Below are 10,856 nucleotides of genomic sequence, written 5' to 3' on the forward strand. Positions count from 1 at the left end.
GAAGAATGGGCCTCCTTCCTGGCCTGAGATGGCCCAGGAATGGGAAACCCAGTGATGGTCCCTGGGCCCATCCTTGACTCCCCACTGTACCTGCTTGGGTACACACAGATCCCCCTCCACATTGAGGGGGCTCTGGGACTCCCAGAGGGACTGGCCTGGCTCCTAGGTTCCCTCTTAAGCAGCCAAGAGGCCTAGCCCAGCCCAGAGCTGTATGTATAAAGTTTGGAGAAAACTAGTAAGAATTAGAAGACTGAATTGTGCTCAAACCAGCCTTACCCCACCTTGCACCAACATGCTGTGTGAGCTTGGGTAAGGCCCGTCCCTCCCTGGGCCTTGGCCTCCTTGTGGTAGAATGGCGGTGGGGCAGGGAATGAGCCAGGGGTCGGGTGAGGACCCTTATAGCTCCCAGACTGGGACCTCGTTAAGGTGCGAATTCCTGGGCCCGCCCCATCAGGACTCTGGGGCCAGGACCCTGGAATCTACGTGAAGTTGGAAGCTGAGGCGGCCAAGTCCTGTCTTTGGGAGACGGAAGCCAGCAGTGTGTGTCGCCAGCAGGTAAGGAGAGTGTGGTGGTTTCAGGGGTCCTGAGAAGCAGAGGAACTCCCTAGCAGCCCAATCCCCATCTTTTAATTTCTCCACCTTTCTGTGGATGCAGGGATGTGTCCCCCCAGCTGCGTGTCTGTTGGACGCCACCGGCAGCGGCAGCAGAGGGACAGCAAGGAGGCGGCACAGGTTACAGCCACGTTGCCCCCATCCTTCGCCCTCTCGTGCTGGCTGTTTCGCTTGTTCAAAGGACAGTGGTGGTGCGGCTGGGACAGCCTGGGGTGGGACTGGGGGCCCTTGTTGCTTGAGGAAGTATTTTCAGAGTCCCCCTCCCTCTGGAGTTTCCAGTGGTAGAATAGAGCCCTGTCTAGTATTTGACCAAATATGGTGGTATCTCTCATGAGCTCGAGCCTCTGCCAGCGTCTCAGTTATGCTGTGGAAACCTGCCCCGGACAGATTAATCTTGTGACATTCAGGAGCGCCTTGCACCCTGCGTTCTTCCCCTCGGTGATTCCTGTAAATGGCCAAGAGTGGCCCTGAGTAGGACGGTGCAGTCCTGGATGCCTGTTCACGGTGTCCCTCCCCTGTCCTCTTCACACCCCCTTCCACCCCCTCCTTCGTCTCCCTGGGGGGACTTGCTCACATTCAGCTGGGCTGCTCACTCAAGGGGAGAGATCCAGACCACTAGGGCTGGTCCGTTCAGCCCCTGATTCCAGGATGTGTAGACCCTGGGGTCACCTGAGCTCATGAAATTGTGGCCAGAGCCTGTGAAGCCCAGAAGTCTCTCAGCCATGAGGGTGGGCCCGAGGGGGTAGAAAAGAGAGTTGGCTGAGCAATGAGAACCGTGCTTGCTCTGATGCTAATAGAACAGCTAACGTTCCCAATAACAATTATACAATTATTTTATAATGATAACATTCATAATGAACAGCTGTGTTTATTGAGCACATACTACGTGGCACTGTGCCAGTTGTTTAACATGGGTTCTTTCCCTTACTCCTTGTGGCAGCCCCGAGAGGTGGCTACTATGACATCCCCATCCTAGAGATGGAGGCACTGAGACTCAGAAAGATTTCAGGGAGAAATGGGCCAGGCCACTGTCGATTCCTGGGTACGACTCCCATTTTACAGAGAAGGAAACTGAGGCTGAGAGAGAATGGAAGTCACAAGCAGCCACACAGGGGCAGGCCCTTGGAGTGGAGACCTTCTCTACACGAGGGGGAGCGTTGCATCCAGAAGGCCAGGACAACCGACCATGAAGTCCTCATGAACCCGTGACTTGGCCTGCGTGAGAGCACACAGATTCAGAAACATGTTCATAGCAGGCCAGAATTGTGCAGAAAATATGCCAAGAAAAACAGAGTGGGGTGGTGGATAAAGCCCCACATGGGCACCAGATACGAACCCCAGCTCTGTCATCTCTCACTCACTGTATAATCCTAGACAAGTCCCTTCTTCATTCCGGCCTCAGTTTCCCCTCCTGTGAACTACCAGTGTACTGGGGGCCACTGAGCTCACCTGAGGCTGGCTGAGGCCGGAGTGCCTGAGGCTGTTTCCCTGGGAGGTGGGGCCTGTGTTCCACTCCTGGCTAGCTCTCTCTGAGAACATTTGATCTCCTGACCAATGGACAGCCTGTCCCTCCTCCACCCTTGCCCCCTTGCCATCCCCCAAACTAACGAAGCCGATTGTCTCAGGCGGCCCTGTGGGTGCTGGCTGGGCGGCCGGCCGCAGGCCACAGGCGGAGGTGCCACCCGCCAGAGCCCCATCAGACACACAGGGCATTGTCCCTCAGTCAACAGCCCCTGGGCACCTCGGCCCAGCTCCTGGCCTGCCCCCACACCCCTCACCGCCTGCCACTGCGCCAGGCCCAGCCAGCTGGGGGCCCAAGGCTCCCAGGCGATGACGAGCCCACCCACCCACTCCCCCGGCAGCCCCCTGACGAGCTATAATTGCTTCACGCCGTCCTGTTGCTGCCATTCTCCTGGCGGAGGCATCTGGGGTTCCAGGCGGGTGGCAGCTGCAGGTCGATCGCCTGGCTCGCAGGATGGACTGGCCACACAACCTGGTACGTGACGATTCCCTATTCCACCCCCATCCCTTTTTAGGGCGTGAGTGTTTCGTTACTTCTTCTCTATTGATTAATAGCAGCCTCTGTTTGGCTTGGAATCTGCAGAGGTGAGTTCTCCCTCTGTCCTCTCCCCCCAGGACAAGAAGGAAACAGAGACGGGTCTCAGAGGCTGCAGCCATGGCCAGCAGCTCGGCTCCTGAGCTGGGCTCAGCCCTGTGACACTGAAGCCCTTTCAGGCCAAAGGCATCTGGGGAGATCTTGGCCATCTCCGTTATCGGGGTTTTTCCAAAGAGTCTCTGGGTCCTGAGATCCAGGCTGTGTGACCCTGGGCAAGTCCTTCTGTTTCTCTGTTTCCTATCTATAAAGGGAGAGCCAGAGTTTAAGAACGCCATGTGAGAAGCTCCGATGAGAAAGCCTATTGTTAGGGAGATATTTTTCTGCAGCAGAATCTAGGACCAAAATGGAAGAATTCAGCCACTTGAATCTGTCATGGATTCTGTGCCAAGAAATGGTTCTGCCGAGAGGGGCTCTGCCGGAGCTTGTTTCTGAGGGTCAAGACCGGCTGGGTAGATCGGCATTGGGCTGTGTGGGTGGTAGGGTGAGGGATACAGGGCAGGTGGGAGCCTGGCTAGATTCAACGAGGAGATGAAATTCCCCCTCGAGGGTCCTCCCTTCTGACCAGCCCTGGCCCCCACCCAAGTCCTGGCCCTTCTCTCCCGGCTTCCTGAGGAGTCTGTGTCCTGCTGGGCTCCCAGGTCCTCTCCCGTGTGAGTGAGAGGCTTTCCTGATGCTCCCAGATGTGGATGGCGTCGGCTGAGGGTGGACAAGGGGTCAGGCAGGCAGAGGGTCGGGGTGTGGACGAGGGGAGCAAAGCTGTCATGGAGGCCAACAGGGATCCTGGGCCATGACCTGCCCACCTCCCCAGCTGCATCTCCCAGCCGCTCCTCCCAGCCACTCTCAGCCTTGCTGTTTCCTTTCAGCAAAGCTCTTAACCAACTGAAACTTCGTTTCACACTTTCCTTCCCCCACCCCCGTACAATTTTTAGGCTCCCTCTGCCCATATCTGCCTCTGTCTTATCCTTCAAACCTCACCAGACACGCCCCCTCCCCAGAAAGTCTTTGCAAGACCACCCCACTGCCGCAAGGCTAAGCGGGTGGCCCTGCTCTTCTCTAACCACACGCTGTGTGGTCCCATCCACACACTGCTGCTAGCGAGGCTTAGGTGCACGTTTTCTTGTTCGCCGTCTGTTCTCCTTGCCAGACTGTAAGCGACAGATGGGCAGGGATGGTGACAGGCATTCATTCGCTCAGCAAATGTTTACTGAATACCTAAGTGCCCAGTACCGTGCAGACACGGGGGACAAGGCAGTGTGTGGAAACAGATACGATGCTGGCCCTCATGGAGCCTGTGCTAGGTGTGGGCCCAACATATAAAAGAATCACACGTATGCACCGTAAGACTGCAGTCACGCGAGAGGCATCAGGTGTTGAGAGCCCAAGAAGGTCCACAGAGGCCTCCCTAAGGAAGTGGCACTGGAGCCAAGACCTGAGGGGTGAGAGGCAGGACTCTGCAGGGAACAGCCTGTGCAAGGTCCTTGTGCAGAAAGGAGCACGGGGAGAGGAAGGTTTGCGAGAAGGTCCGAGGCTGAAGCACGGGTGTGAGAGGCAGCCAGGAGTGATTTGAGGAAGGAGAACTCAGCAGAGGTCTGGCCTGGGCACAGGTGATGTTAATACGTTTGCATTTCAAACACCCATCCTTGGCCAGGGTGTGGAGAATTGATTGGAAGGAGGCAGGGGAGGATGTGGGGTACCAGGTAGAAGCCTGGTTGAGCTGTCCAAGAAGGGGAGGCTGGTGGTACAGATAGTGAAGTGGATGGCTGGGGAGATTTTTCAGAGGTGCAACAGGACTTAGCGATGAGCGTGGTGCATACATGCATCTGTACACATGTGGTGGGCTGGTGGCACCAGGCCAGGGCATGACAGGTGAGGCTGGCCCCGCTAGAGGCCTTGCCTCTTCCTTCCCCCTTCCTTGGGCCCCAAGTCTTAGCCCAGAGGGAGACCTGGCTCTCCCACCTTTGACCTGTGGCCTTCCTCCCCAGCTATTCCTTCTCACCATCTCCATCTTCCTGGGGCTGGGCCAGCCCAGGAACCCCAAAGGCAAGAGGAAGGGGCAAGGGCGGCCTGGGACCCTGGCCCCTGGGCCTCACCAGGTGCCGCTGGACCTGGTGTCCCGGGCAAAGCCATATGCCCGCATGGAGGAATATGAGAGGAACCTGGGGGAGATGGTGGCCCAGCTGAGGAACAGCTCCGAGCCGGCCAGGAGGAAGTGTGAGGTCAACCTGCAGCTGTGGCTGTCCAACAAGAGGAGCCTGTCGCCCTGGGGCTACAGGTAGGCCAGGTTGGGCAGCACTGGGTAAGCTGTGTGTTGCGGGCTGGAGGGGATGCCTTGCCCACTCTCCCTGTCATTGTAAGAGCTAAGACCTTGGATTTGGAGGCCTGGGTTTGCATCCTGGCTCTGCCTTTTACTGGCTGTGTGGCTTTGGGCAAGTTGCTTAGCCTCTCTGAGCCTCAGATTCCTCAACTATTAGTGGAGGTGATAATAATATCTACGTCATAGGCTTGTTATTAAATGAGATATCCATGCAGGGCACTGCCGTTGTGTTCTCCAAGTCTCCAGTGAAGGGCCTGCAAGGCCTTCCCTAAATGTCACGTCCTCCAGCTCCGAGTGCCTTGTACACACCTCTAGTTACAGCACTTCCAGGCAGTACTGAGTTGGCTGTGTGCATATCTGTCTCTCACGCTAGACTGGGACCATTCCCAGTGCCTGCATCAGAATCATCTAAGGATTCTCATGCCCCATTCAATCAAAATCTCCAGGGATGAGGCCCAGCAAGTGGCATTATCTACATCTCCACATGGTTAGGATACACAGCTGGGCTTGGGAATCAAGACCTGCTGCCCCTAGGGGACAGGAGTGGTGTCTTAACTTGGTTGTAGCTCCCCTTCCCAGCACACCACCTGGGCACACAGAAGGGGCCATGTGTATATGTGGAGAATAAATAATGAAGAAAAGGACTGACCCTGAACGGTCCTCACTCATGAACCCAAAGATTTTTAGCTGCACAACTTATGTCCTGAGACTCTAGAAGAGCATGTTCAATAGAGTTTTCTGTGACAGTGTAAAGTCCAATATGGTAGCCACTAGCCTCATGTGACTACTGAGCACTTGGAATGTGGCTAGTGTGACTGGGGAGCTAATTTTGATTATTTTAAGCTCAAACAGCCACATGTTGCTAGTGGCTCCCATACCTGGAATGTGGCAACTGGAAGGGTCCATAAAGATCCTCCGAAGCTGGGCTTCTACTTTACTGTGCCCATGACTTTCTTGGGGATCTTCTGAGTATGCAGGTTCTGATTCAGGAGGTCTGGGGTAGGGAGAGATTCTGCATTTCTAACAAGCTCCCAGTGGATGCGCTGCAGGTCCACAAGCCCACTGCCTTTCCTCCAGCACGGCACGGTCTTGCTGTGCAATCAAAACCTGGGTTGGGGGGGCGGGGGCGGGGGCAAAAAAAAAAAAAAAATAAATAAAACCTGGGTTAGGAAAGGCAGGGGCATCGGGGCTGGGCATCACTTTGTCTTTCCCACAACCTTCCTTCTGCCCTGTGCTCTCTCTCCTGCCTTCCCGCAGCATCAACCATGACCCTAGCCGCATTCCTGCAGACCTGCCAGAGGCGCGGTGCCTATGTCTGGGCTGCGTGAACCCCTTCACCATGCAGGAGGACCGCAGCATGGTGAGCGTGCCTGTGTTCAGCCAGGTGCCTGTGCGTCGTCGCCTCTGCCCGCTGCCGCCACGCACCGGGCCCTGCCGCCAGCGCGCAGTCATGGAGACCATCGCCGTGGGCTGCACCTGCATCTTCTGAGACAGCCGTCCCTGCACCCCTGTGCTGAGCAAGGCAATGAAAAGTAAAGGCTGTCTTTTGGAAAGCAAGACTGGGTTTGTTCCTTGTGGCTCTGAAGCCCAAACCGGGTGGGAGGTAGATTTCGATCAATGTGAAGGAGGATTTTTCCATCACCCAGTATTCTCCAGCGCTGAGATGGGTTATTACAAAGATATTGCATTCATGTCTACCATTTAGGACAGTTACTTTCTTTAATTTGGGTTTATAAGCCTATATTTCAGCCACATTATTGGAGCTTGGTTGGTATAAACCTATCTAGGAATGAACAAGAGTTGATTCTCCCCAGTTAAGTCAAGGGCCATTGCAAAGAGTCCCTTTAGAAGCAGTGAGCTCCCTGTCTCTGGAAGGGTCCAGCTAAGGCTAAGCCTCTCAAGAGTATTTCGGAGCAGTTTCCTCCTTCGGGTAAAGTCGATGATGTACATAGTCTCTTTCAACTCAGATTCTTTGCATGTCACAGTTAGATCCAGAGAAGAGCCTCCAGGTTGCCAAAGAGCAGGGGTTTTTAACCGGGGCCAGCGAGCACCTAAATTTTCATGTGGGTACGTCTTTCTGGGCTGGAGACTCCTGGCTTTGAACAAACACTCAAGAGTTGAGAACGTTAATGCAGATCATTCTTTCATCCAGCCTTATCCACAAGGGGATCTGGTTAGATGGTTTGCTGTATCAGTGGTTCTCAAACCATAGCTAGCACTGGAATCCCCCGAAGGGCTTGTTTAAATACAGATTGCTGGGCCCCACGCACAGCGGTTCTGAGTCAGTAGGTTTGAGGCGGGGGCTGAGACTTCGCCTTTCTAACGCAGTGGTTCCCAGGTGATGCTGACGCTGCTGGAATGGGGACCACGCTTTGAGAACTACTGGCTTATACCAAGACCCTTTGCTGATCAAAAAGGCAGCGTGGACTGACTTGCCCTAAAGCCCCTGCTGGCTCCTGACCCCTGGATGCTAATTCCAACCCCCTCTCCCATTAGCCCCTTGCAATTCAATCCTCCCCTGCCCTCCTAGCTCCTGCAGCAAATCCTAAGTCAGCTGTTCTAGGGGCTAAAAATACCTTCCCTCTCTGAAGACAGCTGAGGGGCTCAGGCTGTTTTCTGAGGGTAAGAATAGCTGGCACTTTACAGTTAATTTCAATAAGAGGGCCAACAGCCAGCATAGGAATACTTTGCTTGGCTGCTCTAACTTCAGTGCCTAAAGCAGCTTTAGTTCTGAATGTTTTCAGGGTCTAATTCATGAAAGGGCAGTGGTTAGGTATGTGCCTGTCTGGGCTGGCAAGTAACTTACCTTTTTTGGTATTGTTCTAGAGTGGATACTGGTTAAAATTACCCCAGGAAGCTTCGGCCTGGTTCCAGACACATGGAAAATAGACTTCATGTGCCAGCGCGTGCGGATGCCTTCAGCAGCCGCTTCTCCTCCCTGGGGGGTTGCTCTTCTCTGAAGCCCCTGCAGCCTGCTCTCCAGGCCTTAGGACTTCAGCTGCACACAAGGGACCCATGGCCTCCAAGGCCTTTTTGTGGGGTAAGGGCCTGGGAGCCCCCCGGGTGCCCAGGGCGTAGGGATCGGGTGGGGAAGCTCCTCATCTGGGCGGTTCTGGCTGTCCTCCTCCTACCAGAGCATCCGACACACAGAGGTGCTCAACAAATGCCAGTTAGTTTTATACGGATGTTGCCTTTTCCTCTTTCTGGGCTTCGGTTTTCTCATCTGTGAAACGAGCAGGTGGGACTTAGGGATCTCCAGTGTCTTTTCTGGTTTTACTATTCTGTGACTTAGGAGCTTGGCCTAGTGAGCTTGGGCTGGCAGCTGGCCCTTCCCAGTTCCGTGGTTTAAAGGCAGCAGCGTGGAGTTCAGGACCTTTGGAGAGGCAGGTCTACACTACCCCAGAACCTCCTTTGCTCTAAGTGGGTTTCATGTTTTCCACTGTCTGGTGAGAACCTCCCACTCCGTGAGAACAGAGGCCTCATTTAACTCCTTCAGCGTTGCATGTCCAACACCGAGCAAGTGCCCGGTGCAAAATAGGGGTGCAGGGCTTGGTGAATGAATGAATGCATGCATGCACAGAAGCCTCTAGAGGGAGCCCACGCTCTGCCCTTAGCTTCCCCTGTGGCTCCTTCAAAGGTGGGTCAGGAGCAAGGCATTCCTCTCTCCCTCACTATTCCTCACCCACCTCAAACTCTACCCTCCACAGGCCTCCTCCCCACAAAGTGCTGAAATTTTGCTTGGGTCACCTGCTCTAGGGGTGGAGTCTAGGGGTGAAGTGTTAAAAGTCTACTGTGTTGCACCCGGGACTACTGAGGTGGTGTGGTCTCTTTTCCTGTTTTGTTTGGCAGATTATAGGGCTCTCTCTGTCTTTGCAAATGCTCTGTCTTCTCCCAGAGAGCTGTGGGCCCTTGGGGGCTTCTTTCCTGATCTGAGAAGGCTAGGGTGGCCCTGGGGCCAAGGCTTCCTGCTGGTTCCCATGCTCCCTTCTGCTGCCTTCAGGAATCTCTGGCCTTTCCTTGTAGGCAGAGAGGCGGTGGGATCCAGCTCTCAGGTTTGGGCTTGCGGAAGCAGGCAGCGTAGGCATTTTGGCCTGCTTTCGGTCTGAGCTGTTCGGGCCTGCCTACCCAGATAAAGGAAGTTTCTGAAGGACCAGCCAGCTCCACTGCAGTCAGGCTGAGGATCAAGTGTATCTGCCCTGGTTTGCCTCTTCTGCGCACACATCCTTAGGGATGCGAGGGACGGGTGGTTATTAGGGACAAGTCTGGTACTGGCCTTGGTCCTCTGGCCCAATACCAGCGATCATCGGTTACACCATGACAGTCCATAGCACCCTTATTTCAAACACAGGCCATGACATACTGTAAGAGGTCATTACATACTGATTTCATTGGACCTGAGAGGAAGGGGAGGGCACAGCCCCCTCCTGAATCTGGTTGTCAGTGTACCTCTCTCCAACACCCTTTCCACCCCTCTGATCTTAGAGTTTGGAGACCACCTCTACCCCAGGGGTGGGACTTGACTGTTCTAAGCCAATCAGTTTAATCTTATCGCCTGTGTCCCAGGTACTGGTGCAGTAGCTGAATCCTAAGCCAATCAGCATGTGGCATTCACTTGGCCACAGGAATTGGTTCAGTAGGGGCCCAATTTGGCCCAGAGCCCAGACTTTGCTTCAGGGGTCGTGGGAGAAGACCCTCTGGCCCTGGGAGCTATTGGCAGCCGTCTCTGACCATGAGAGAAGTGAAGGCCGTGCTGGCATTCCACAGTGCTCGATGCCTGCCCTGTGCCTGGAGTTTTATGATTACCAATAAGACCCTTTTATCACTTAAGCTAGTTTGAATTTAGTTTTCTACTACTGCAACCAAAAGCATTCTTACTGATGTGTCAGCCTCATATTTCCTATGACCAATGAGTGCACGCTACTTGCACTTCAAAGGCACCATCTCTTTTACTACCATCACTTCCGCATAGTAAAAACAACTTCAGAGGCAGTTTGGGCCTCTGCCTCCTTGAAGGGTATTTTGCCCCATACTGAATTCAATTAATTTTTAAGGAGACATTCAAGATTTAAGCTCCGTTCTGTGAACTCATCCAGAGACTTTGGGCAAATTCTTTCCTCACTTTAGACTTTTTATCTCCGTCTCTACCAAAAGAGGGAAGTTAGCTGGATGCCCGCTGGGGCTGTTCCTGTTGGGAGTTTACAATGTCTATGTCATTTGTCAGTGTTGTGTCATCCTGGGGATCTGGGCCCTCCTCTGAGCCAGATTTAGCAGGTCTGGATGCGACTTGGGCATCCAACCTCTGAAGAACTCCATCTCAGCACCTTCTTTTCTCCCCATCCTCTTCTGGGATGAATGCTTGGGGGTGAGGCAGGACTGCCCTCCACCAGCTGGGAATTTGTTTTCTTATAAGACAGATCCACGGTATTACTCCTCAACTCTTGCTTAAGGGACAGAATGGTCACTTCTTCCAGGTGCCAAGGAAAAGCTTCCCTCTTCCTTTGGCCTGGTATGTTGCCCTTTTTTCCACTGGTTACCAGGAAGCTCAGGGCTATACTGCCAGCTCTGCTGGGGTAACCGTTTCTTCCTTGTATCCTACCACAGTCATCTCCTCCAATATGCAGTGTTGTCTAGAGGCTTGGATGGTGTCTATTAAGTTCTTAACTAGGTACCTTGCATCTAGCAAGCCTACAGTAAATAAGAGCTTTAATCCTGTCTTATGTTTTCTCATCTTCCCTCTATTTGTAACCATCTGGTTACATATGTTTCATTGTAGGTGTTGCCTCAGGTACATGTTGGGAGTAGGCAGGGGAAAAC

General features: G+C 53.9%; 1 protein-coding gene across 3 annotated transcripts in view; it reads left to right on the forward strand.

Annotated features, from left to right (window-relative positions):
* Positions 1 to 10,856, forward strand: part of IL17B (interleukin 17B) — a 58,111-nt gene that overhangs the window by 36,823 nt on the left and 10,432 nt on the right. For 2 of the 3 annotated variants that reach the window (XM_082454277.1, XM_082454278.1), the window contains 3 exons: positions 455 to 555; positions 4,711 to 5,000; positions 6,300 to 8,082. In XM_082454277.1, the coding sequence (XP_082310403.1) occupies positions 455 to 555; positions 4,711 to 5,000; positions 6,300 to 6,531 (623 nt within the window). In that variant the 3' untranslated portion in view covers positions 6,532 to 8,082. The remainder of the gene's footprint in view (positions 1 to 454; positions 556 to 4,710; positions 5,001 to 6,299; positions 8,083 to 10,856) is intronic. The other variant, XM_082454279.1, reaches the window with a different exon arrangement.

Source organism: Balaenoptera physalus (assembly GCF_965194825.1).
Source record: "Balaenoptera physalus genome assembly, chromosome: 3".
In the NCBI taxonomy this organism is placed as follows: Eukaryota; Metazoa; Chordata; class Mammalia; order Artiodactyla; family Balaenopteridae; genus Balaenoptera; species Balaenoptera physalus.